The sequence below is a fragment of the Mugil cephalus genome, chromosome 23, assembly GCF_022458985.1.
Source record: "Mugil cephalus isolate CIBA_MC_2020 chromosome 23, CIBA_Mcephalus_1.1, whole genome shotgun sequence".
Classification (NCBI taxonomy): Eukaryota; Metazoa; Chordata; class Actinopteri; order Mugiliformes; family Mugilidae; genus Mugil; species Mugil cephalus.
This window is the reverse complement of record NC_061792.1, coordinates 7,828,736-7,856,727: the sequence shown is the minus strand read 5'-3', so window position 1 is coordinate 7,856,727 and position 27,992 is coordinate 7,828,736. Positions and strand designations below refer to the sequence as shown.

Below are 27,992 nucleotides of genomic sequence, written 5' to 3'. Positions count from 1 at the left end.
TCATATGTTTACAAAATATAATATTTTCTAATATAATCATGGATCCAAATGGCATGTCGATTCGACTGCGTGCAACTATTACTCTCGACAGTGAGTGTGCGACTTACCCTGAACTACGCAGCCATGAAATTGGGAAATTACGAACAGTCCATGAAGGCATCACCAGGAAGCTTGCGTTATCCCACAACAGCGCCATCCTTCCAGAGTCTGTTTTGGAGACCCCTCATAGGAAAGGGTCTGGCAAGGAAAGGGTTAAGGAGTATATTAGGTTCAGATCGATGCACCCTCTCTCACACGTCGCCATGAACAAATGAGTTCGCGGGGAATTAAATACCAGTTTCACAAAGGAGAACGAGTCCTGTGCTTTGAACCAGACCCCACCAAGGCTAAAGTGTTGTATGACGCTAAGGTAACGTTTCTTGCAAGCCAGCCTTTCATTTTTCCTGCACTTAGCACAAAATATGAATTTATAGTGTTTTTGTAAGGTGTGGGGCTATGCATGGCTGCGAAGGCTATTCGGGACACAAGAAAAACAACGTTACCTGTTTCTTTGTTATTCTTGTATTCCCTTCGTGATTTCCGGGTACGTTTGATTTACACGTTCGTTGCTGCAAATCATGATTTAAAAGAGCCAAATCAACTTGGATTTAGTTTGAACGTTACCGGTTTGCTTGAAGCGGATTATCGGCCACACGTAACTCAGGCTAATGCACACACTGTCGCAGTTTAAATTCACAATAAAATAAAAGCTTCAATACAAGCTTTTATAAGTGCTCGGCGGTTACGTCTATAGCCCAAAGCGATTTATTATCATCACCGTACGTAATAAACAAACGCACCAGAACATCAGGCCTGCTAACTTGCACACAACACAAAGCATTGTGAAACTGCTATATTCTAGCTATTATATGGACATGGCATGCTGGCTAAGAAGATAAAACTTCATCTTGTTGCAACAAGACAGAAATATGCTAACCGAGCATAAGTGTTGTTTAATTGCGCGCGGTATTGTTGTCGCCCGCTGCTAGCACAAGCTAACAAGCTAAACGTACGCGAACTGAATCTGGGTCGGCTAGCGGTTAGCATTTACTACTGTGAAACTGCATATTTGTGGGTTTACAACGATGCAAATAAAGGTTCAAACGTGAGTAAATGAATACCGCAGTCGCCACGGTGTAGTTTAAAGTTTATTGTTGTCGTTTTAGCGCTATTTTATTTCATATTTAATGAGTCATTGACTTTCCGTTAGTTCTAAACTGACACGGACCGGGTTGCCATCTTGTTTCTATTGAAGTAATGTTAAATTAAAAATAAAATAATGTATAATAACTCACACTTGCCACAACTGGAAGGATTAAATGTAGTAGACTACCTTTGAAATGCAAAAAAAAAAAACCCGACTCAATAAGTCATTGCATAAGCTAAGTCTAATTGCTATTGCTAACACCTGAGCAAGTGGCGTTTTGAAAAGTACTAAGTTAACCAAATCATTTGAGTACTAGTGTTGGGTAAACTGTGATTTAAGGAAAACATTACTAACTGGTGCGTGTTCCCATTACAGGTCCTTGATGTCTTGATAGCAGCAGGTGAACATGGAAGACGAGTTCCCAAGTACTTGATTCACTTCAATGGTTGGAACAGGAGGTAGCTTTGTTTTTACTTGCTTTGATCGACAGTTTCATGCTAGCGCAGCTTATTGTGGTGTAAATTCGTGCTGTTGATGCTGTAACCCATGTGTCTGCTTGTGCAGCTGGGACCGGTGGGCTGCAGAGGACCATGTCCTAAGGGACACAGAGGAAAACCGTAAATTGCAACGTAAGCTGGCTTGCAAAGCTCTCGGTCGCATGTAAGTTGTTGATGAGGCTTCTCGTTAATTAATTGATTGGTTGCAGGAGTGAAAGTCTGCTCCGGACGTGTCTCCGGGTTCGTTAATTTGCTACAGTTAAAGAGTTCACTCTACCTGGTTGCATTATTAGTATATATCAGGGGTGTCAAACGTAAGGCCCGGGGGCCAAAACTGGCCCGCCAGAGGGTCCCATCTGGCCCGTGGGATGAATTTGCAAAAATTAGCAGAACATTTTTGACAAAATAAGAAATTTCATAGTTGTTCATTACATGTAGCTGTACTTTTTTGCGCTAAAGCAAAGGGAAACATTTCGAGTTGTCGTTATTTACCAGGTAATAAGCTATTGGGGAAACAGGCCCCGCCCCCTTGAGGTCAAATCGGGCTGTGTGTGGCCCCTGAACTAAAATGAGTTTGACGCCCCTGGTATATATGAAAAAAAAGAATGATGAAAGCTAGGATTTTCAGCTAACGTGAACGTTTCATGCTAAAATAACATTAATATTCTTGATATGTTCACGCCAGAAGACTCAGTGGAGCGTTTGTTTTCGGTTAATTGTTACACAGTGACTACACACAACACAGAGACGGATAACATGTGCTTTCTTCTTCGTGGCAGGAAGAGAAAGGGATGGGCGAAGAGGCGGCGTCGTCAGTCTGGTACTAAATCTTCTGTGAAGACTCTGCCTAAGGAGGACGACAGCGATGATGCTTGTGAGAAACCTCTCTGTGACTTTGCACCCCCTCTTCTCCCAGTCTCCCCCGGCAGTCGAGCTGAGCCACGCGCGTGTGTGTGTTTTCTCCCGTCTCTAGGTTTGATTTCGACCTCGGAGAGCAGCGAGGGGGACGACACTGACCCTGAATCTTCAAATAGTGGAGACAGCGCTTTCTCTGAGGACATCAACAAAATGGTAAAGTGGATCAGAGAATCATCAAGTGTGCACACCCGTATTTGTTTTTATTACTTTTTATTATTTTTTTTTACTTGGGTGTAGGGGCTGTGTTCAGAATGCACCGAGGTTGAAGTAACTAACCCCAAATGCGTCTCAGCTGTTCTTGTAGGGTATCTCGGTTACACGCTACTGCGAGAGGCATGCGTCACAAAGAGCTTACAAAACATCAGCGGGATCTCATTGTTGAAAGGTATCGCTCAGGCGAGGGCTACAAAAAAATATCCAAGGCCTTAGATATATCATGGAACACAGTGAAGGGAGTCATCAACAAGTGGAGGAAATATGGCACGACAGTGACACTGTCGAGGTCTGGACGCCCCTCCAGAGTTGACAAGAAGACTGAGGCAAATCTGGTCAGGGAGGATGTGGAGAGGCCGGCAGCAGCGGTAGAGGAGCAGCAGCCCTCTCTGGCAAGTACTGGTTGCTCCCTACAGGTGCTCCTGTATCCCTCAATTTTTTCTGAGCTGTGGGACAGGTTTCCGCCTTAAAAAAAAAAAAAAAAAAAAAAAAAAAAAATCACATTCAAGCTCAGCCGAGCTTTGCAAAGACATGTTTCCAGTCTGTCTGAATCACGTGGAAGGGTGGATTATGGTTTTTTTAACGAAGCCAGGATTAAATGTTTTGGCTCAAAATTCCAAAAAAAGAAAAGAAAAAAAAAACTCGGCAGATGCGGAACGTTTCTTTGAAAAGAGCGCTGCAATAAAATCAAAGGTATTTCAAGGGTGTGCACACTTACACAGTCAGCGCTTTTCTCCCAACTCTTTCTTCCTTCAGTGTGTAAATCTCCTGATTTGATTGTGTTTGTGTCGCTGGTGTCTGGTGTGTGTGTGTGGAACGTCTCCGTCCGCTTTGGGCCGCGCTCATGAAAACGTGTGCCGCTTCCTCCTCAGAGGGTTGAGCCGGACATCAACGTGAAGAGGGAGAGCGAGGAGAAGGTTGTCCATGTCGACATCAGCATCCCGGACATTCTGAAGAAGAAGCTGGAGGATGACTGCTTCTACATCAACAAGAGGAAGAAGGTACAGGCGGCACATACCGAGAAGAAGCTTGATGCGATTTTCGAAGATTTTTTTAAAAGAAAATGTATGCGTTTCCTTCTCCTAGCTCGTGATGGTCCCTTGTCAAACAAATGTCGTGCACATCCTGGAGTCCTACGTCAAGCACTTTGCGATCAACAAAGCGTTCATGGCCAACGAGCGGTACCGGCGGCAGCAGAACGCCACGCAGAGCAGCAGCCCACAGCCAATCCCTCCAGAAAAGAGGTTCGTCTTCATACACTTGAAAAGATGTCGATGATGATCGCTGTTGCGGTTTAATATGATCTAATATGATGATTCTCTGTTGCTCTAAGTGAGGAGCTGTGTAAGGAAATGGTCGACGGGCTGAGGATCACCTTCGACTTCACCTTACCCATGATCCTCCTCTACCCGTGCGAACAAGCTCAATTCAAAAAGGTCAGCTCCTCCAGGCTCATCCTGGCCATGAACGAAGGCTCCCCCTGCTCCAGCCAGTAAGTCGGCCGCCGCAAACCAAACATTATGAGCTGCGTTTAACTGCTGCGTGCTTCCATTAAGCTGTCTTTTCCTCTTAAAGCGCCCAACGGGAGCGCAGCCCGAGTCCGCCGGGACACAACCCCCCCACCCCCCAGTCCACGGACAGCCAGCCGGCGCTGAGCGACATCTCCGCCACCACGCCCACCGCCCCGGCCCCAACCCCAAAGCGGCGGCGCCACCCCGACATGGACTGCATCTCGTACCAGTCGCAGTCGCTCAGGCGCACCACCAGGAGCACGTCTGGGGGCGACCGGACGGCTGAAGGAAGCAGTGGAGGTAATGAGTCCTGAAATTGAGTGTATATGTGTATATATAAAGGCATTTTTATGTAGTTTAGTTACTCGTTTCCTCTATTCTCTGAAGCGTACGTGAAAATTGATTTGACTACTCACCTCTAAATGCAATAAACGTAATGTTCCAGGTGGAGGCAGCGCCACAGCGTCCCCGCAGCTCAAACGCCGCATCATCGACACGTCATCGCAGCCCAAACTCTTCCTCAACCTTGATAGAAGTGAGTCGTCAGCCCGTTAAAATATTTAAAATACTGCCACTTGGTCAGAAAGTTGTAAATCATTAAAACATTTTTAGTTTTTCTTGTGAGGAGCTGAATCGTTGTAATTACCAGTTTAGCACAGTAGGTGGTGGTATCGTACTTAGTTCCTCTCTCGAGGTAAAGATCAGCACTTTTTGTGATTAGACATAAAAAAAAAACAATATAATTGCACAAATAACATAGAAGTAATGATAAAAATTATGTGTTTTTGCTAATCATCTCTGTTTTCGCTCAGAAACCCCAGTCCACAGCGGCTCATCCTCCCCGTTGCCCTTGACGCCGAGCAAAGAGCGGAGCGGGCCGTTCCATGGCCTGGAGAGCCGGAGAAACAATGAGCTTAATGAGGTGATGAAACTGTGAGATGAGCATGCTATTACTCGGAAAAGGAAATGAATGTCTGGGACAAGGACACGAGGACGCTTACGTAAATGGAGTCAGATAAGCTGGGGCTAAGTTAGTCAGACTTGTGAAGCATTTTATAACGCCAAGTAAAGTAAACCCATAAAATGGAAAAAAAAATATATATATAATTAAGGGTTTCTGCTAAATCCTTTTTTTTCCCCCCTCTCAACCAGGTTTTGAGCTGGAAGCTGACTCCTGATAACTACCCTCTGAACGACCAGCCTCCTCCACCCTCCTACCTGTACGGATCGCAGCACCTCTTGCGGCTTTTCGGTTAGTGTCCCGCGTCTCTCTAGATAATCTCGTCCCGCCCTCGTAAACTGAACACCTCTATTCTTCCCTTTTCCTTCCAGTGAAGCTTCCCGAGATCCTGGGGAAAATGCAGATCCCTGAGAGGAACCTCCGAGCCCTGATCAAACACCTCGAACTCTTCCTCAGGTAATTAGTTATTGTTCTCAAGTCCAATCTGACTAAGAAGTCCCTCTGAAGGGGTGAGGCGGAACCACTTTCATTAAAAGACGTTAAGTAGTCACGGCGCTGATTTCAATTTTTCTCCTCTGCGCTCTTCAGAGTCACTCAGGCCTGAAGGCTTATAGTTTGTTCATTAAAACATTCAACTGTAAAATTGAAATCCAATCCCCTCCCTTTAAAATAGATGGATAGGAAGTGTAAAGTGGAAGGTGGAAGTACAATAACCTAAAGTAAATCATTAAAAAATGAGACACATGGAAAAGTATTTGGGGTTAAAAATCACCTTTCTAATGAGCAGCATTGTCCATTAACCAGGGTCTGAGGTAGCTGAGCGTTAAAGCCTCAGAGCAGCTGCAAGAAGATTGAATTTTAAGAGGGAGGCGCAGGATGCGGAAGCGCACCTTTGAGAAATACATTTCGCGTACATGCATGTTCAGCATCACGAAACAAAACCTCCAAAAATCATCAAGGCAATGTCAGTATGCCAAAATGACCCAGTCAGTCAGCAAATGGGAACGTGGAGGGGAGGGGAGGGGAGAGGAGGGTGAGGAGGAGTGAGAAAGAAAGACCATGTGTTAGAGAGAGGCAGATGAGTGGGCGTTACACAAGCGCGGGAGTCTAATCTTTAAATCCTCCCTAGCGATCTTCAGTTCAGCCGCTCCCAAACCTGAGGGATTTAGGTCCTCTCATTCTCTAATCAAACGCACGCAGCACCGCCTCCCGCCAACGAGCAGCGCTGTTGAGCAACAGCCGAGCCGGGCCACGGAGCGGGCGCAGGAACGAACCCGTGCGAGAGCCAGCGCCGCCTCCTCTTACACTGAACCGTGTCTCTGAATACAAGAATGTGCGCTCGGCGCTCGCTGCCACGATGCTCCCGAGGTGGTCCTCTGAAAATAGCTCGAGTCCGTTTGTGGAATCTGGTGGGAAGAGAGCGGTGTGCGGCGTGGAGGGATTACAGCATTCAGCTAAGTGCGTGGATGCGTCGTCTTTTTTTTTTTTTTTTTTTTTTTGTCTCACCGGGCCGCACGGAAAGAATTGGAAATGTCACTGTCGGCACGTGAACACAACACTCTGTAAATGAAATGTCGATGCCTCAGGCACTACCACTTGGCACAGGATCTCAGGCAGCATCATCAGTCGTCGGGTAAACATGGGCAGAAGGGCTTTTAATTCACCTCAGCGAGTCACTGGTGCCTCTCTTCTCAGAGGACATTATTTCCATGAAATGACATGGACCTGTCTGTTTAGGGGCACTCAAGTATGCGTAACATAAAATTTAAGAAACGTTCTCACCTCAATTTATTTTCTTTAGGTTTTAAACCACATGACAGCTTTGTGACACAGTAATTTACCATTAAAGCTCTGACCCTAGAATCGACCCCGATGTGGATAATAACCCGGTTCCAAAGAGCGAAGTGCTTAAAACTAAATTATTTCTGCAGCTTCAATCTCCTCCGCAGTGAACTATAAGTCGTTCGGACGGGATTGATCGTTTTCAATATCGAAAACGCTGCCGTGCGCTCTCCACTGCCGTCTACCTTATACGTTTCACACACTTAGAACTCGTGAGGACACCGGTCGGCAAAGCAAAACCCCAGTTTCTTTTGGGACAGGCTTCATTCCTCCTTTTAAAAAAAAAACAAGTGAAATGCCTCGTCTTGTGGCAGATTGTGCAAAAACTGATTGATGTCGCGGAGACTGACGCGCGGTGCATTGTGGGATCCGGCCACAGCTGATCTCTCACTCTCCCTTTCTCCGCGAGAATGGCTGCGATTAAGTGTGGGTGTGCGCACATGTGTATGCACACGTCACGCTGATTTGCAATGTGTACGCCTAAAGCTGCTTGCCTTGTGTTATTACTGATCCAGCAGCAGTAAAGATTGGCACAAACCTGGATTTCTGGCACCCAAAAATATATTTTCATCACCGTTACTCAATCAAGTTTCTGTGTTTCATGATGTAGAATTAAATAAAGTTTTAAAGAGCCAGCTCGCTTTCCCTTTATCCTCTCACGATGGGCTTCTTCTCTCTTCTATCATTCCATTAGGTGGTCTTGTTTGTTATTCGTCGTCGAAGCGCTCTTAAGTTCTACTCTGATGAGGATAATTTGTTTGCATTGAGATTAGGAAGGCCGGTGGAGCTAAGATGAGATGGCAAGATTTAGAGGATTTGGCCGAGTAGCGGATACTAAGAAGATTCCGGATTAGTTTTTCCCCGCTGCTGATTAGATAGGAGGGGGGAGATTTTTCACTCTTTCCCTCCGTGACCGTCGGCCGGTCGTTCTCTGTCTTTCTTTCGTGGCGATTGGTTGCGCGGCGGCGCTATAAGGACGGACGAGGGGGCTTTGTCTCTGAAACGTACACTCCAGGCCGAGGGCAAAGGCTCTGGGATTTATGTGGAATGAGTCTGGGATGTCTAGGAAAACCAGAAGTTGACGTGAACTGGGTTGTGACATTTGCTGTCCTGTCAGGTTTTTTTTTTTTTTTTTTTTTTTTTTTTTGGTCATGTGACCAGCAGCTTATGTAGAAGACTCGTGAACGTTGAATATCTCACTACATTTCTATTTCCTGTGCATCCCTTTCCCGCCCCCTCTCTCAGGTTTCTGGCCGAGTTCCACGAGGATTTTTTCCCCGAGTCTGCATATGTGTCGGCGTCGGAGGCCCACTACAGCATGAAACAACCGAGGCCGGCTTACTGAAGGGGACGCGGGCGATTGTGTCTCCGTCCCTTGCTTGTCTCCTCCCTCCCCCTAAACCCTTGGCCTTGTCTGGACTGACCTGTCCGGGCTTGTGTTTAGATGAATAAATCGCAGCTTTCTCCGGCTCTGTTGTGTTTCCCCCGGACCGTCATTCCTGCTTTTCCTTTCTAGTGGAACCCTTTGCTTCATTCACCCCACTAACCCTCGCCCTCGCCCGCGCTTTTTGTTTGTGGTACCACCTTGCATGTGTGCCGACCTTCTCGTTTAAGACTGAAATCTTGGGACACTGCTAGTGCCTGCCCTCATCGTGTTTTTTTTTTTTTTTTTATTACCTGGCATATGTTTTTAAGACCAGGCTAAGGCTGGGAAGTTCTCTGGCCAAACTAAAAATGGCTATGAAGCAAGCGCAATCTGTGCTTTTTGGCAGAAACCCCTTTTTTTTCACTCCTGCTCTGACTTTGCTGCACCTCATAGCTGCAGTCGCGCAATATCGAGGCCTGTTCATTGAAGGGAAATGGACGTGGATTTAAAAAAAAAAAGAAAAAAAAAAGAAAAAGCAGCTCTGCATTTTGCATGTCCAGTCACCTAATTCTGGATGCTATTGCGTTGCATTTTACGCCCGTTTGGAAGCTTGGCCCCATCAAAGAAGTGACTTCCTGTAAGCGCTTCGGCTGCAGCGCTGCCGCTGACGATCCGGACGCGATCGCTCTAAAGCTACAGCAGGACCTGCTCTTCCTTTCCTGGAAGTGTTTTGATGCTTTTGCCGAGCGATTGTAACTAACTTTGCAAGAACTTTGTCCAGGGATGCTGCTTTTCCTCTTGATTAACCTCTACAAATCGATCGTTGGGATGTGTTTTGTCCATTCAGTGCCCATGGAAGATTCGGCTGCAACACATCACCACACGTGTGTCTCTGTTTATAAATTTGTATTTTGTTCAGAAGGTAGTTTTCAGTTTCAAGTAGTTAGTAAATGAAATATTGTTTTATGTTGAAATAGACCAATTCATTGAGCACCAGGAAGAGAAAACACTCATTTACTTGTGTAATGAATGCACAAACTCAACATTTTGAAAATGTAAATAAATGCAAAACATCTGTTGATCAGTATGTTATTTATTTTTTCATTGTCCCATTGGAGAAATCTGATGCCAGCTTCATTTTTAATCACACGTGTTTTGCATAACATGTCAGAGCTTTCTGTTTTCAGCATAACCTCTCTCCTTTTGCCCCTGTTCATAGTTTAAATAAAGTCCTTTTTCTAAACCTTGTCACCTTATTTATATAAGGCACCATGACTGTGCCTTTTTTCTTTCCCTACATGCAGTTCTTCAGTTCAGTGTGCTAACTTTCTACCTTTTGTGCTGTTCAATGTAAGATAAATTACTTGGAAGTGGGGAAAAGAGTTTGGATGGAGTTCTGAATTAAATGTTAAGCGTAGGCGACCTTGACTTTGCACATCTCCAGACTATAGAAAATTCAAACGTTCCCACAGTTTAACAGTCTGCAGGTTATAGTATAACTTATTTTACTTAAGAACAATCCATTAATTAATGTGGCTCGTTTACCTGAAAGCTTGACTTTAGTAGCACCTTATAATAAAACATGATTAATTAGCGGACAAAATTAAAGCTCCAGATGTAGCATCTGTTCTTTGTTGACAATAGATAAATCTTCTTGTGCTGGTTCTCCACATCAGGACATTTTACAACTGTTTTCTCTGAATCAACCCCCATTGAGAGATTTTGTAAGTCATTGTGGGGACAGTTCTATGTTATTTACTGCTGTGGAATCTGGAGTATTTGTTCCTTTTCAGTCGAGGTGTTTGAGGTCACAAGGGTTACCATCCCGAGGGGTCCATCTTGTAGCAGCAGCCTTTGAAGTGACATGTTAAAAGACTCCAGGCTCTTCACCCTGCATATAATGTAACATCTTAAGTTCATTTAAACCATACACAACACTTTTTCACAAGTTTCTGGTCCTCTCCTTGAACAAAAGTGCAACATGATTACATAAACGTACTGTGCAAGGATAGCTAGTATGACTATTGCTGGACATTAGCTTGGCTAGCGAGCTCTGTGTCAGTGATCTAAATCTAATTTTAGGTCAATTATTTATCACAGTGCTCCAGTGTTAATTACTTCACTTGGAGCTGTTACTTGGCTTATGTTAGGGTTGTGGTTAGGGTTAGGGTTAGGGTTGGCCCTAGGGTTGGCCTTAGGGTTAGGGTTGGCTCTAGGGTTAGGGTTGGCCTTAGGGTTGGCCTTAGGTTTAGGGTTGGCCTTAGGGTTAGGAACTAGTATCATATTTCTATTTTACGGTTAAGGTTGTGATGCAGTTTAAAGGTATTTGCTGTACATCTGAATCTCATGAAAGCACAAATACAACACAGAGATTCTTGTATTTGCCAAGAATTGGAGGATTTGGATTTGGATAGTCAGAAGCTTTCACGTTAGTTTTTCCTGCTGTATTCAGTACAGTATATGCTACAGTCTTTGCTGTCTGGAGAGCACTGCTCTTAGTTTTCTCTTAGTGCACCAGTGGGAAAGTGACTAACCTGGCTTCCCTGTATCACAGTTCTAATGGGCTTTAGTGGTGCACCTTAATTGTATTTGGACAGGGTCAGACTTCTTGTAATGAACCGCTTATCAGTGCAACCCAAGACAGCACACTCTTGCCCGCTGCTATCATGTAGCCACAGAAGCCACCAGTTCAAGCCTCTCCATGCATCTCGAATCGATTTCCAGCCCCGCGCCGTCTCTATCAGCTTACCGCATGATTCAATTGTTGTGGAGGGGGAAAATGGGACGTAATGAGATGTGAGCTATCGCCTCGTAAGTGCTGCCGGCCGCACCTTTCACCTGAGTGCGCCTCTTCGCTTTGTCCGCGTCCGCCGCTTTTCACCGTCTGCAGTCGCAAGTTCCTGTGCTCCCACTCTCAGATCTGCATGTCTCATTTCTTCTTAAGTCCCTGAGGGGTTTTCTTTTTCCTGCCTTCACATCCATATCGGCGTCTCTTTTGTCTAATGTTCCCTTTGATTGGTCTTTTGTCTTTCAGTTCACCTCCTCACTCTCCTCGGCACTTAACTTAGAGCAAAGAGAGGAGAGTGAAGCTTTTGGCCAATGGGAGTGGACTGCCATGCCTCTGTCCAATCATTTATCTAATTTGGAAGTGTTTTCTCCCTTCCATTCGCCCTTCATCTACACATTTATCTTCTTACCCATCTTCACCCAAGCCTTCACATTTTCTCTTGTTCACTTTTCTCGATTTTTTCCAGTGTCACACCCTTCATCCTCCCGTTCTTTCCATTATCGTCCTCGCACAATGAACCTCATGTTTAGGTTGGAGAGGCTGGACACCAGCACCTCTTCCTCCTCCGACTCTTCTTGGACCTCATTCGACCAGAGCACTGACCTCACGTCGGTCAGCTCGGACCAAGTCCTGACTCCCCTGGCAGCTCCCTGTGGCAGCAAACCTTTCGAGGACCCGCGCCCAAGGGTCACGGTTTCTTCTGAAGTGCGACGCGTTAAGGTTGTATGGCGAGAGACTTCCTTTCTCGGAAATGATGAGTGAGTACATCATTGTGATAACTGCAGCATCCACCGGGGAGTGACGCTTTGGTACTTGTTGATGTTTGTCCTGACCTAAACCCTTTCCTGTTCTTCATACCAGTAGATCCATAGTGAGATTAGTAGGAACGTTTGTCGAGGTGTTTCAGTCTGTGGTGGTCAGTTCCTTCTCTGGGGACCATGGTTTCCGTACAAAATTTGACGTCTGTCCAAACTGATATCGCGAGAAAGAAAACACCTCACACAATTTCTGTCGCCTCCATTTTGATTTCAGCATCGACTTGCGTTTTGAGCCTTTGTCAATATTCCACCTCGGCGCGACCTGTGATAACCCTCTCAGGACAGAAAAGTACCTCGATACAAACACCAGCCCCGGTCGATACTTTTTCATTTTGTCTACATTTCTGCAATTTCTCAACCGTTGACTGGCTGTGTTCGGTTGACATTTTGCAAAAGCTGTTGGATCAGTTGAGTCGTTATGGAATAAAAAAAAAAAAAAGTTTCAAAAGCCAGATAACAAAAGACAAGAAGGGACTCACTCTGAGACGATCGCAGCTATGATTACCTGTTTCATCTGGTTTTTAATCACGAGTGGTTCTGTAATGGGAGTCTGATTCCCAGGAGCTGCTCCGTGAGAGCGGATAAAACAAGCCCTGCGTTAGTTAAGATGGAGACAATAAATCACCCCGGCTCCTGGAATTCTTCCGAGAATCACCGGCAAGTGGCAGAACTCAGGGTGTTGTTCGTCAAGCTTTGTTTATCTCTTCCTTTTTTTATTTCCTTTCTATTTTATCCACTCTCTATCTCTCTGCCATTCCCTGATATATCTGTAATTACTCTCCTGCATGCAAAGATCAGGCATTCACAGTCACTCTCACCAAGTGTTTAAATCACCCCCAACTCCCTTTAGAGTGCTCAGTATCTTTACATTAAGAACTGATTAAAGTTTGGCTGAGGAACATTTTCTTGCGCAGAATATAAATGCGTCAACGTGACATTGAAATAGCTGAGCAGGATTCGCGAATTGCACACTTTTTTATGCTTTTAAAACTATTTCACAGTATGAAATGCAATTCTGAATGAATGATTTTTTAAATCGGGCATATTTACATGTAAATGAATGTTCGTAATTTGTGTAAAAAGTCACCTGTAATATTTTTTTTATCTTTTCTTTCAGGGTTGATGTTTCAAACTTAGTTAAAACCCAGGTTCAACCCTCAGGAATAAATAATAATGAACTTATTTATTTATTTTTTCCTGGAGTGAAGTGAAAGGATCAACACCACTCTTATGTCCGCATCATCAGTGATTAGCCTAGCTTAGCATAAAGACAGAAAACGTCCATTATCACTTACTCAGTTCCAGACATTTTAAAGCGTGGTGGGTCCATGACCCCTAGAGGGTCCGCGGCAGTACTGCAGGGGGAGGGGTCGCAAAATCTTTGGTTGATTAGACATTTTTCACATCTATTATTTTTTTTTTTATAATTTTTTCCCACAAGTTTCTCCCGCAAATTAAAATTTAAATACCACATTTAGGTATGTTTAAACTTATAACTCAAATCTGCCAATTATTTTATTTATCTGTCACCCTACTGTTGCACATGATTGAAATAAAAAAAAAAATGTTTGAACCTGTATATTATTTGAATAGATTAATACTGAATGCAAACTGATAACCACAGAAAACAGCACAGAAGCAGTGATCTGATCTCTGACTGTTTCCCTCAGTTCTGTGCAGGGAAACAGTTAATGTTCTCGTGCTGTATTTAAAGTCTAAAAAGGTTACGGCGGTCAGGGCTCTTAACTCCCATTGGCTGGTGCGTTTCGGGAAGCTTAGTGGTGATTGGACCATCTGGAAGAGGATGGGACACTTCACATGAAAATAATAATGTGAAATAAGAATGCAGCTGAACATTAACATATATCAGACGCTGGTTTTTAGGGCCCTGATGTTTTTGTGAACTAAAAAAAATTAGAATTCACATCCCCACCTGTTAAGAGAAGGAGGGAGGGTGAGGAAAAAGGGAGAGGCAGCGTGATGATAATCACACCACAGAGGGTGCTGCAGAGATACAGAGACGGAAAGAAAGCGGATGAAGAGCGACTTTCAACTTGCTGTTGAATCACCCGACCCCACATTCGCTCTTTTGGACCCTTTGCCCTCCGTTCCCAGCTTCCTCCAACCCTCATCAGTTCTTCATCTCATTTCCTCCTCCTCTTTCTTGCTTCCGTCTCCACAACTTCTGTCATCACCCGTCAGCCCGCCCCCATTGACCCCTCCGAGTCATTTTTCCCCGCACTTGTGCTTATTGTTTTCGTTGGCGGCTGCCCCTCAGCTGGCGGAGCCTAAGGATTAGGACACTGTCGGGTAGAGAGAGGCGCAGCAGGATGGAGCATTGAGCCATGAGGTAAGACGCGGTAAAGAATCTACTTCCATTGCACCATTGAGTGCACCTTAACTTGTGAATTATTTCCATAGTCATATTTTTTTTCATCTTAATCCTCATGCATTTTAGATTCTTCATTGAAATATTCTAATGGCTCAAAGCAAGGATAATCGTTGCTCTTTGTGCCTCATTTCGCCAAAAGTCTTTTCGGAGAAACTTGTTTCCATCTATTCGGGAAAGTGAGAGCAGCGTGTAGCAGACAGACATTTTCACAGTTGGGTGAGGACACCGCGAATGAAGCCCTCCCACTTATCTTGCTGCGGGGACGCTGTTCTCCACTTCTTTCAAGCTCTGTGATTTTGACAATAGTTTTGAGAGAATTCAAAGCCTGAGGCAAAAGCTGCCTAAACAATGCAGATATTTCATATGTTATATGAGGTTTATTCCTAAGTCTTTAATAAGTCGTTATTCTTAACTGACACAACTCTTAGTTATTCTCAAAGAGCGCCCACTGTTTGGTCCGAATAGCGCGAAACAATGTTACACGCCCGATATGAATCACAGTTTGTTCGCGCTGATGTTTCAGTAATTGTGTAATTAGTCCGCGGCCTTGGTCCCATCATGACGCGTGTTAAAAACTGCTGGAAGCAAAGAGATTAAAAGGGAAAGCAGGAAATGTAAATATGGTGCAACATCTCTGGCCTTTGCAGGTATCGATCCATTTCATTTCCAATGGGGCATTAGTCAAATTAAACGAGGCAGCAGCAGCAGCGCAGGGGAAATATGCGGGGAAGAAGCAAGAAGACAGAAAAGCTGAGCTGTGAAATGAATGTATGAATAAGCTGTAGGGATGTGGAGCATAAATCCACGGCGCGCTTTTACTACATCCTTCCTCTGTCTGCCCGGTGCCGAGATCACAGAGCTGTCTGAATCACTTGTCGGATGCACATCATCCGAGTTTAAAATCTGACCTTTGGTTTTTCGCGCCCTCGTTGGACCACCAATTTGTGAGCATAGGGAGCCGTGCGTTGAATATTTATGCCCCGCCGTGTCACATTATGACTGAGCTGTCAGATGGTGGATTGATCCAAACTAGTGGAGAGGTGTCTGATTTCGAAGACGCCTTTTGACCTGGATGAGCCGCTTACTTAACGTTGGCATCTCACCGACACGAGAAGGGATGATTCAATTATTTTTAATGAAACATCAAATCGCCCAGACTGAAATCTAAACGATAATGAGAATTGATTACACATTATTTCATTTGTTCTGGATTGGTATTTTTTTTTTTTTTTCCCAATTAACAGTCTAATGACCTCGGAGTGAAATCAGTCATCTCCTATTTTGCATAATGAGCCATCCCAGAGATCCCCGTTCTTCTTTTGTTCGCTCTCTTCCTTCATTCTTGTCTTCTCCGTTTCATCTCGCAGCCTCTCCGCTTGCACATCTTCCTCCCTTCGTACTCCCTTGACAGCACATAGTATTACATAAAAATTAAGTACATTTGCTTAGGAGACTGTTTTGCTCGCTTTTCTCTGTCTCATAAAGAGTCCACAAAGCCTCCAGATGGACGCGACTGTGAGACAGTCATTCAGCCAGGAGTTATATCCAGCATAGCTTGTTCCTACCTGTGTTTACAGGTTTATTCCCCTCCCTTAAACTTGTGTTTTCTTGACCTTGCTTTAATTCTAAAACTCCATCTCAACAAATGCGCAAGAACAATTTGAAATTTCTGCTTTGTGTGATGGTTTTTCTGGATGATCTTACACATCCGCCATGGAAACTACTAGCTGGCTGATATCTGATATTTGATATCGACATGATATCCCGTATCAGCAGATACTTCCTTAATTTTTCATGATGCTTGTGTATCTATAAAGATAGATGCACAAGGGTCACGTATGAATCCGCAGTCCCTGTAGACATAGCTATAGATAGCCTTGGCTAGGGCTCGGCACCAGGTGGCTTCTCAAGGGGTAGCAAGTGGAGCTGGCCTTCACTGAACGAGAGTGTGCAGGGATATCGCAACGGATCTGCAAACAGGCTACGCAGTAATTCGACTTGTTGTGGGATATTAATTAAACGCAGTCTCTTGGCAGCTTGAGTCGCTTCGATTTCGCTTTGTCTCTTTAGGAAATTGCCGTTTTGTTATTGGAAGCGACAGATGTCGCACTACGCGAACGTGTGATTCAGCTGTCAAAAAGGTAATGCACTCACCAACGGAGGGTGACATTAGAGGACACGGGACCGTGTAGCCGTAAATCTGAAGCGCCAGGGCTGTTGCAAGAAATTCCGGGGACCATAGGGCAAGAGGCACCTTGGACCCCCCCCCAAGGTGCCTATAATATATAACTGTGAATGTAAACCCAGTATATGACTTAGGGGATCAAAGTAGTGCTTGCTGTCCCATATATGGGAGGGAAAGTCACCTCTTTTACCCTCCTTTTATTCACCGAACATCAACCAAAGCCTTCTAAACTGAAAACTGATCTTGACAGCATAAATGATACAGTGAATAATGAAACTTATACAGCATTTCAACAACCATTTTACCCAAAACACAAGTACAAGTGATTGACTTCTGTCGGTTCGCAGCACACTTCCTGTGCCGCGAACCAGTGCTGTAGTCATAAATCCTAATAGCACACTATCACTGCAGGGCGGCCAAGTTAGCATTACATTGACATTCTGCACGCACGTCTAAAAGCAGTGGTTACAATCCCTTCCTGCTCGGTTTTATCCTACACAAAAATCCTGGCTCGAAGGGTCAGCGAATACCCGAGCTGACCCTTCCACGCTCGTAGAGGATAATGAGCTGCAGTTACATCCACAGGTGAGTTTAATCCATGGATGGGGCGGGCTAGGTCACAAAAATCAACATTCTGATTAAGAGCACAATGATTTACATCATTTATGAGGAAAATATTGAAAGTACTACGAATTATCAGCTAATTGCGACCTCTAAAACGCTCGCTCTTGTCAGGCATCAATTAGCGAACAATTTCAGTGTAAAGGGATTAAAGACTTTTTGTTTTCAAACTGCCTAGTGTTACCAAATCTCGGCCCTGTTTTCCACCGTTTGGTTATTTTCCCTCGTCAGTGTTTTAAAGCTACACACATGGATGAAGAGGGTGGGAGTGAAGCTCCACCCACGCCCACACAGAGACATGATGATAGTGCTGATTTTAGAAGAAATAAATCAATATTTCTCCTCCTCAGCGAGAAACAGCAGTTTGCACATGAATGCGCGTTCTTTCACACCCTCTGCAGTGAGGACGAGTCCGCTGATGATTCTGTTATCGTATAGGCTGCGCCATTGTTATGTAAATCGCACACCGCCTCCTGTGTGCCCAGAGGCACGGCTGACCTCTGTTTGCTCTGACCGGAGAGAATCGCATCATAATCATCGATTCCCACACACATATACACATGAGATGTCCTCCGAGATGTTGCACGACTCTTGATTTGAGGTGTCAGGGTTTAAAAGGGTTTTTAAAAAGCACGCACACACGTGCGTGGCGTAAGCACAGCAGCTCATGCCTGCGGTTAGCGTTAGAATCGGTTCATGCATCGATCCGCTCTGTGTGCGAGCCGTATGAGTATTTGTGTGTCGTACATACTGTACAGCGCACATCTTGTGATCTTAGCGACAAGGCAGTGCGAGGAGGGGGGGGGCTGGGGGGGGAGGTTTTCCCAACATTGTCCCCTGCAATCTCACGCCCCATGACACTAGGCGCACGCATGTGTCTGCCGGTGGCCGCGCGTCCATACAGCGTGTGTGAATGGAGATGATCCCCCCGCTGGCCCAGATGCCCCGGCTAAATCCATCACCGGCGGCGCTGCACAGCGGTGCTAAGCTGGAACATTTGGCACCAAGCTAGGAATGAAAAAATAAATAAATAAAAAAATCACAGGGACACACTCAGACATAGACATATGCACATACACACACAGAAAATTGAGTTTGGGGATTTTTTTTTTTTTTTAAAGAGATTCAGAGGAAGTGATTTTTTTTTTTTTTTTGAGCAGAGGAGTTGGACTCAGGGAGCGGGACGGGAACGCTCTCTCCGACGTCCTCTCGAGTCTTTTGGTGGCGGTGGGGCTAGGGGTTTGGGGGCTGGGGCGTCCATCCCACTCACTCCGCCGGTTCACTCCTTCATCCGTGCGGCCGACAGGATGGAGCCGTGTGATGAGGATGACGAGCTGGGGATGCTAACAGCTTTCCAGTAAGTTCTGCTGTCCCCAGATGCTTCATTTTGATTACGCGCTTTGCTTGTTCTCGGAGTTAGGCGCTAGCATGAGAGCTCTTTTGTTTTTGTTAAGCTTGGGAGTTATACGTAGAGGTTGTAGCAAGTCTTACGAGCCCCCGTTTTGGGCCCCCAGGATCGGGGCCACAAATTCATGATGAACACCCCTGTTATGTTCCGACAATTTTCAGTGTTTTCGCTTTTGATGACACTTTTTATTGCCGTTTAGCCTTAATAATAACGTACTATACATTGATGCAGTGTTTTGTGAATTAAAACCAGCTCTAGTTACAAACATAATTTGCCAAATATCTATTTCTTTTTCTATTAATGGTACGTTTTTATAGAAAAAAGCCTTATTTTACAGGGTACTCAACCGAGCCATTTTGGATCCCCAACTAAACGGGAACCAAAATGGTCATTTAGAATTAAAATAAGATACTGTTCATGCATGCGTCACTTTCTACACACAGGCTAGTATGCGCCTGACTGACTTAAATTATTACTTGTGGTCGTGCCCTTTCTTTTTTTTCTTCACCGTCTCTCGACTTCCATCGCGGCTGATCTGAGCGCGTCGAAGAACGCGGTGCCAGTTCTGTCTTTTTCTGCAGGCTTTAGAGCGTCCATATTGTAATCTTGCCCCCCTGAATTGGCGGCACGTGAGTCGTGCGTTACATAAGGCCGAGGTGGCTCCAAGCAGCGGAGGAACCCAGGACCTTGTAATTACTGAACACACTTAGAGATTACATCATGGATTGAGGGGGTTTATCTCGCTGGCTGCTGGGAAGTGTGGCTGTGCGTGTGTGTGTGTGCGTTTATGAGTGGGTGGTCTCATAAAATGTGATTTGAGAACACATTGCTGCCCTGACTGTGCAGAATGGATGTGTGCACCACACAGTATGCGTGTACATGTCTGCAACAGTTTGTTAGCTGTTTAATGGTCATATTTTTTCAGCTTCATTCAAGAAATTTTTAGAAGAGTAAAAAAAAGACTTGAGCTATTCCTTCTGTCTCTCATTTTTTCCCCCTACCTTTCTACCTAAACACAAACCCATGCAGTTTCTGGTCAGCCCGTGCACTGTGGGATTGAGGAAGCGCCAGATCGCAGCATCATTGTTGAGGGGGATTACAGCAACGAGGTGATAGGTCGTCGGCCAGGAAACATGTGGCCCAGAAAGCAGACAAATGAAATTTGAGTCAGACTTGGCTCCGCTGTGCCAGTTAGACAGACAGGGCAGACATGAACTGATTTCCTTTCAATCCCCCCACCTGCTGCTCTCGGTTTCCCGACCACCGATATTACAAACATTTGAATGTTGACTCAGCAGCTGCGGAAAGAGTGAAGCAAGTAAACGTCAATGGAATCAGCTGTTTTTTTGTTTGTTTCCCCGTTGCTGTCGTGTTGCGGAGGGCATGCCATCGATCCGTTGCTGTTTTCTGTGCTCTGGAAAATAAGCAGTAATGAAAAAGTGACACGGTAACAGCTGGCTCACCTTTCTTTGCCGTTGTGGGAGCTTTTGCAAAAGGAAGAACAAGCTTATTTCGTGGAATAATGCCAAAAAGAGGATCCTGCATGTGGTCTGTAAAGGTGTATAATGTGAATATAAGCAATGGAAAAGGCAATCTTATCGGACTTCATAACAAGGAAATTAGATTTATTTATTCTTTAAAAAATAATGCACCTTTAACTGCTTTGTTAGGAGCCAAATCAAATTCTCTGATTCCCCAAAGTAGGGCAGAGAAATATGCGTGTCTACTGGAAGTGCTCCTACTAAATAATAGCAATCGTTCCACCTCTGTTACGGGCTGCACTGCAGGATTTTTGTGCCAGGATTGGTTGGGTCAGACTGGACGTGCCTTGAGGCCAAATCGGTCATAGGCCGATTAGTTTGCTGGCGGGTGCTCAATGTCTAGTCCTCCTCCTCCTCCTCCTCCTCCTCCTCCTCATCCTCATCCTCATCTTCTATCGGCTGTCAGATGGAAATTCATGTAAATTCCTGTTGACCAGAGAAAGCAAACGGAAATGATTTGCGCTGCGTCGCAAATCACACAATCACCTACTTGGCGCTTCCAATTCTTATTCCAGTTGCCCGACGTCAGACTAAAACGTACACATAATAACAAAAGTGTTAAATATCTGAGTTCACTTTATTGCAAGTTGATGAAAGTACGCTGCTGAACTGCAGATCAGACTGCCAACAGAAATGGAGTGATAGCTTCTTCAAGCTTTGATCTGATATTATATATAGTGTAGAGCAGTGCTTCCCAACATGGAGTCCCCCCCCCCCAATTGTATCTAAGAAAAGCATGGCCCCCCACCAAATATACAAACAGACGCACCATCAGATCTTTGAGACTATCATATTATTAGTATTATGCATTTCCATCTATACGTGACACATATTTAGGGCTTCAGGTAAAAATTTTCAAGCTCAATTCAATTTCAATTCAATTTCAATTTATACAAAAACAACAATCATATTCTAACTCTAAATTGCAAAATTTACACCCACTTTTACTATTTTTTAGTCCTTTATTTGCACTTAGGACGCATTCTACTAGCTTCATAAATGCATTCTCCATTTTTCCGACAACAGTGACTTGGATGAAAAAATGCTGGCTTAGATGATGCCTTCAAGAAATCTTGGAAATTCTAGATTCCAACTCGGAAATATCAGACTTCCGATATTATAGCGTGCAGCATTAGCTGCAGCTGGATGATTTCCAAGACCCACCCCCACTCTACTTATGATTGGCTAGTGATGTTACTTTACAGAGGGAAACCTGCGTTACCCTCATTTCGTTTGTAGACGTTTGTCGACTGCTCGAACCTGACAATATCCCGCATTAACAAGTTTTTTTTTTGTCTAAATGTTAATCTTTTTTTAATCGCCGGAGATCCGACACAGTGCCAGGATGTTTTAAGCCCTGCATGTTGTGCACGTAGGGAGACCAGTGCTTGGTTAAAAACTGGTGAAACTGGTGAAAACTAAAAAGGTTTGGGGCACCCCCTGTGATCTGAACCCCAGGTTGGGAACCACTGGTGTAGAGTATATGTGGCTGAGTCTCTAACTTTTAATCTTTCAGTGATGTGACTATATATCTTATCAGATGTAATACAGTCTATGATAATAAATGGTTATAAAAATAGGTTTACATGTGCTATATGCTATACAATAACATAGCACTTAATTTTTCCTTCCATTTAAAACTGTCTCTTTCACCCTCCTTCTAAAATGCCTCGATTCTGCTACTGCACTAATAATGTAGATCGGTATTATGGAGTGTGGGCTACGTAACTTTGCACAAAAAGCTATAAAACACTACAGCAAAAACATCTCCAAAACACAATACGGCTAATTGACAAAGCAATGTCATTTCCTTCTCTTCCCTGACGCAGCACCTCATTGGATGTACACTGTACACACCGCTGACGTTGTGCTGATGTGTGGCTACTGTACAAGAGACACTTCTAAAAATATACACACTTGCTGAAATAGCAGACCACACCATTGACTAACAACAACAAATCAATATCACACACTGTTGGAGATCCAGAGGCCACGGTAATCTCACTGTTACTTATCACGCGCAGATATAATATCTCGTCTGAGCGCTTGGCTCGTCGGTATCTGGACGTGTGGACCAGACGTGCAACGGCATTTTGCTCTAAGTGGGGATTTGCGGCGTAAATCCGTTGTCTGTTTCCAAACAGTCAGATATGCTTCATAAATATCAGATCAGCTAATGTGTAAAGCCGCAATCCCTTAATGACTGAATGCAGCTGCGAACTCACCAGCGAAGAAACGTGTATCTTCGTCGGGTTCATCGCCTGATGTTTATCTCTGCGTGACGTCCGCAGCTTACCGTGACATTTAAACCCCACTGTATATGGTTGGAGGTGTGTGCGCTGCTTGTTAAGTGACTGTAACGGATGGATTATATTTGAATTGACAAGTTTTCTATCAAGCTTAATGGTGCATTTGTTACGTTACGACACTCAAACTGTATTAGAGGAATCTGCTTTCATTTCAACGTTTTGTTTGCTCAAACTAGTACACAGATCTTTCAACAATTGGCCAGAAGCAATGGCATACAGAGTTCATGGTATATAACACCCAATTCCCAACATCAGCATCTCTGAACAGGAGGTATGATTTACTAATGATCATAATATGTGTCTAAAGACGAACCATCTGCTATTGTCGCAACCTTCGTGAAGGGTTGGTTTTTATCAATAAGTTGCACTAAATCTCCCATTAGGAATGTTTTAAGCCATTACAGAGACGGTGTAATTAAAATGAGAGGTTCTGAGGTTTTCATTTTTGCTATTTTCACATGGGTTAGGCTTAGTCTTAGGGTTGGGGCTAGGGTTGGGCCTAGGGTTACCTAGCCTTTTGGCCTGCTCCCTCTGATAACCCTACCCTATATGAGAGAGTATACACTGCGTTCTGAATGAATGTACTTATTGCTTCATGTTACATTCATGCCCAGCCCCACTTCACCGACACTTATTCATTCCATCATTATCTTGCTGGAGAGTGTACAGACGCGGCATAATTCTCCATTCCAAACACATCCGAAGAAGTGAAATTGCTTTCAAATTACGACACAATGAAATAAAAACAAACAAACAAATAAATAAATAAATAAATAAACCACAATGTGTCCTCTCAGCTTCTATTCCAGGAAAATATTTATGACGTCCGCCGTTGCCCAGAACACTTCCACTATTACGTTGGCTCTCACTTTTTTTTTTCTCTCATCGCTGGGACCACTGCCCGGTTTATGTTCAGCAGCGCTGGGACTCCTGCCCAAGCCACCCCACACGCCCCCACACCCCCAAGCCCTTTTGTTGTCACGCATTATTGGTCCTCAGCCTGGTACGCACGATGTTACAGTCACTGAGTAGTAGATTTGAACAAACCTTTTCATTTAGTTGGATTTATTAAGCTGTTGTGGTTTATTTTGTTTTTCTAAGGAGTAGTGGGAGGGCAGAAAAGGGACCTGCTTTGTCATATTCTTCCATCGTAATTGCTCATTTTAGATTCTTGGCAGTCAGACTAGTAGCTTAGCTGGTTTCCTCGAGGGATGTGGCTAAAAGAAAAAGAAGCACATCCCTGGTCAGCATTCACGGTCACCGAACGCGTGCGTAATTAAATGTCACGTTGGTCTCGAAGAATAGCTAACAGCATTTAATCAATTTGTTCGGCTTACATATGAAGGACCGTCTTTCCATTTTGATGTGTGCACGCGTCGGGCATGATGGGAATATGTGCATGGCATTCCCACCATCAGATTATCAAATATGCTGGAGGAGGTGGGGGGGAAAGCTCACACCTCAAAAGCCAAGGTGTTCGGCAGCTTGCTAATATGCTACGAGGTGACGAATAGCTTCTGCCGTCTCCCAGTTTCCCTTATCTCTTAAGTGTCTACGGCAAGCGCCTTTATTGAAGAGGGGAGTTTAGTAAGCTGACAGCGGGGGAAGAGGCAGAAACAAAGCGAAACCCGAGCCAAATGTTTTATTTGTTAAACTCCACAAGGAGCAGTCTGCGGGTTTAATGTGCCAGGAACCGTCTGCGCTCTTCCAGGTAGATAAGGGGTGCCAGGTAGATTAAAAACTCAGCTGCTCTGGGGAGAACATGAGACACAATTTAATATAGAAATAGACTTATCGTGGGCCTGAGGAAAAAAAAAAAAAAAAAGTTTAGCAGGGTATTATAGGAAGTCTTTGAAAATTAGTTGAACAACTACAGCGCACAGCTAATTTTAGATAGTCTACTTCCAAAATGTTTCATGTTGGTGACAAAAATTACGTCAATACAGGAACGACTTTTAGTTCTTCATTTGAGTCTGTTTAGATTTTAGTTTGTCTTTACAAGGAGCGAATGGCTTCCATGTCACCAAATAAACATCACTAGCATTTGTTACATTGTATAAGCCTTTTCGCTTCTCCTCTCCTTGTTACATAATCCCCTCCCATCTTTTCCTCCTCTTCCCCTTTCTCTTCCATCCATCAACAGCTTCCCACATCGCGCCTTCGCCTCGCAACCCTTCTCTTCCCTTCCGTCCGCCCCTCCGCCCATTTATCCTTTGTGACCTTTCTCCCGCTCATCATCTGTCCCTTATGTACATGTCCCTTTGCTCCCCCCCGTCGTATCAATCTAGTCCATTTCTCCCCCCTCCCTTTCCCTCGCTCCGGGGTTGTCCGCCCTGCCCGATTAGGCCTGTGTCATAAGGAAAAGAGAGAAACATGGAGATTGCCTGTTGGATTAAAGGGCGCGGGAATGAAATTCTATGATCTCATTGTTTAGACGAGTCACATAAAGTTAGTGTTTGTGCATGCCAAAGGTGGCGTCGGCTTTATCCCCTGTAATGACAAGGAGCTGGCTGGGATCATGTCGCCCTGGAGTGGTGCATGCTGGGAAACCACACATGTACATGCGTGTCATGCGAAAAAAAAAAAAAGTAATGAATGATCATTTGACTGATTTGCAGCTTTATTGTATTCATTCATCATTATGATGTAATATACTCTCGACAGCATATTAAATTACAGCGTGTTCATGAATTTGGCTACGCTACAGACTCTACTCAGGTATGTGTGGCGATATTAAGATGGAGTGCCTAACGCAGTGCAGTGCAGTGACCTAGTAAAGCAGTGTATGACGGAACGATTTATTTACAGGAAAAAGCCTGGAAAAGTGAAGTAAACGCACCTCAATCCGTCATGTTCACCCTAAACATTTTTTTTTCTTCTGCTGAAGCTGTTACTACATTTTTTCGTTGTCATGGACACCAAAGTTAGGTAATTAGCCCATAGTGTCATTTTATTTTGGATAGGCTCGATGGGTGGGCAGTAGATGTGGGAAAATATATCGTTATATATAGTTTTTCTTCACATAGGATCATTTGGATTAATATTGTTTTATGACTCAATTTGTCCAATCAATTATCGCATAAGTCATCAGATGTGCTAATATATAACGTGTATATTAAGCTGCATTTAGAGTTTCTCAGTGAACTATGTAAAATATGGAAATGTATCGCGATATCATCTTATCGCAATAATGTATCGTATCGTAACTCAAGATACATACTTGCCAATATCCACCCCAAGTACCAACAACTTGGCTGTAGTTTTTATAGGTCAGTGGCTCTTCACTGGCACATAAAGGCATACAAAGGCCAAAAAAATTAATCAAAATTAATCAAAGTAATCGTATCGCAATAATTTATCGTATCGTAACTTAAGATACATATCATGAAGTCCTTGCCTGTACACACCCCTAGTGTGCAAGTAGAAAAAGTTTTTTTTTTTATTTCAACAACTTGGCTGTAGTTCTTATAGGTCAGTGGGTCTTCACTGGTACATAAAGGCAGACAAAGGCCAAAAAATACCTTTAATTAAAGTAAAGTTGCATTAAAATAATAGTAGGATAATAGTATAAATATTGCATTCAAACAACACAATTTCACTCCCTTAAAAATACCAGTGCTTAATGTAAGTTTTGTATTTTATGCATCAAAAATGAACTTGTTCATTATGCGCAAAGAGCAATGTGAGCATCATTATATTATTGGATCATTATTAATTCATGGAGTACATTATGCAGTTCTTTGAGGTTATAGCTGCCCATTAGGGGCTAACAGTGTTTGTGGGACTCTCTCTCAAATTTGTACGTGTATTGTATGGTAGCTCTGAAAACTGAAAACAAAGAATAAAACCTAGCTTTAAGGCAGAATTTATAAACAGGCAAACTGCTCCAGAGTTTGTTCACCTGCAAAAAAAAATAAAATCAAATAAAATAAAATAAAGAAAAGCAATCTGCTCCGTGCTTCAGCCCCATTCTCCAGGAGCAAGTGTTTAGCCGCCCCGTGTTAACTTAATAGGATGTGAGGTTATAAGAGATCAGAGAGATAAATTGGGGCCAGACCATTCAGTGATTTGTTGGCAAACACAGATATCCTCAAATCAATCCTAAAACATACTGGGAGCCAGTGAGGGGGAATTGCGTCCTCGCTTGCGTGCGCCTGTTAATAGCCTGAGATAGCTGAAAAGAGGTCTGATATCAACCAATTTAAGAAAGAACGATTAAGACTTCAAGGCGATTCAAAGTCATAGATTAGAGAGAGGCCGTGGTAAATGTAGAAAAATAGCACCTGACTCGATGCATGGAATCCTAATTTTGCCTGATCCGTAACCACGTCCTTTTGACAGTATGAACTTAATGAACTGAAACAAAGCCGGCAAATGACCCGTGAGTTTCCATCTAAACTATATTTGCAGAGTCAAATGGTAGTAACTCATCGGATTTATATATATATACATATATATGTATGGTTAGCTCTGTGTGTGTATATGTAGATAACAGTGTTTTGCACAGTAATCGTCTCTTTTAAAGATGACAGTGATTAATGTGTGAGCACCGCCAGTTGGAGACATAAGGAAACGTCACAAAGGTCCAAACACTCATTGTCAAAGTTCATTGTCATTACATTATACGGCTAGAATGGCAGTTTTATTTGATGTGTGCGAGAAGGAGCAGGATGTCACCGTAGACCACAAGGTGAAGGGGGGTCTGAATGCCAATGCGATGCTTAAAACGCAGTTCCCGCTCACACTCGAATGGTGACCTTGGGCCGTATTGTTATTCATTAGTGGACAGAGACGAGCTCTTATCTCTATGGGACACGAACCAGCAGCAGCGGCAGGATGCCGGTGGCGTTTCTATCTGTCCTCACTGTAATAAACATCGCTGTTTTAAATCAGGCCAGTGGTGAGATGAGACAGCAGTCGATAAAGATAACAAATTTGTCTGTCAGGTGCATTAACACTTTCCTGGACCAACATGCTATTATGACATTAAAACAAACACTGGCTTTTTAGCCGATCATACCATGTCACTGTTTGATATTATGTCATCCCTCATTGTCTAGAGCATGGGTCTTTAACAGGGGGTCCAGTCTTTGATTGATTAGACATTTTTTATACATACATAACATATTTTAGTAAAGGGTTAAATGGAGGGTTTGGGTCTAGAGTATGAGTTTTGCAATTGTCCACAGAGGCTAGAAAGACTTTTAGGACTGATATTCTGATATTGTTGTTCTGAATGACAGAGGTGTGACAAAGTCACGGGACCTCTTGCGAGAACATTCCCGGATTCTTATTCAAGATCTCTTTCTTTAGCACGCTCATTTGCAAGTCACAGAGATTTGGAAAAGTTCAGAAAGTTGAATGGACGTTAAATCACTGGAGGAGAAATCATAAAGCAGTTGGAGAAGCAAATTGGAAGCCTAGAAGTAAAAGATC

General features: G+C 43.8%; 1 protein-coding gene across 2 annotated transcripts; it reads left to right on the top strand.

The window, feature by feature from the left end:
* The first annotated feature begins 159 nt into the window (after positions 1 to 159).
* On the top strand, positions 160 to 9,737 carry LOC125001179 (male-specific lethal 3 homolog). 2 transcript variants are annotated; one of them, XM_047577091.1, is made up of 14 exons: positions 160 to 409; positions 1,562 to 1,644; positions 1,751 to 1,846; positions 2,463 to 2,557; positions 2,657 to 2,754; positions 3,687 to 3,815; positions 3,901 to 4,058; positions 4,148 to 4,306; positions 4,390 to 4,625; positions 4,771 to 4,860; positions 5,138 to 5,247; positions 5,478 to 5,577; positions 5,658 to 5,742; positions 8,374 to 9,737. In XM_047577091.1, exons 1-14 carry the CDS (start codon positions 311 to 313, stop codon positions 8,471 to 8,473), a joined length of 1,638 nt encoding a protein of 545 aa, XP_047433047.1. In that variant the 5' UTR covers positions 160 to 310; the 3' UTR covers positions 8,474 to 9,737. The 2 variants fall into 2 exon arrangements, with proteins under 2 accessions (XP_047433047.1, XP_047433048.1); XM_047577092.1 differs by lacking the exon at positions 160 to 409 and adding an exon at positions 2,894 to 3,206 and having other exon boundaries at positions 1,574 to 1,644; positions 1,751 to 1,815.
* The last annotated feature ends 18,255 nt before the right edge of the window (positions 9,738 to 27,992 follow it).

Coding starts and splice junctions, on each gene's coding strand:
- LOC125001179 (XM_047577091.1), top strand. CDS start 311: ATGAGTTCGCGGGGAATTAAATACCAGTTTCACAAAGGAGAACGAGTC. Junction 2,558..2,656: donor GGACGACAGCGATGATGCTT/GTGAGAAACCTC, acceptor TCCCGTCTCTAG/GTTTGATTTCGACCTCGGAG. Junction 4,861..5,137: donor CTTCCTCAACCTTGATAGAA/GTGAGTCGTCAG, acceptor GTTTTCGCTCAG/AAACCCCAGTCCACAGCGGC.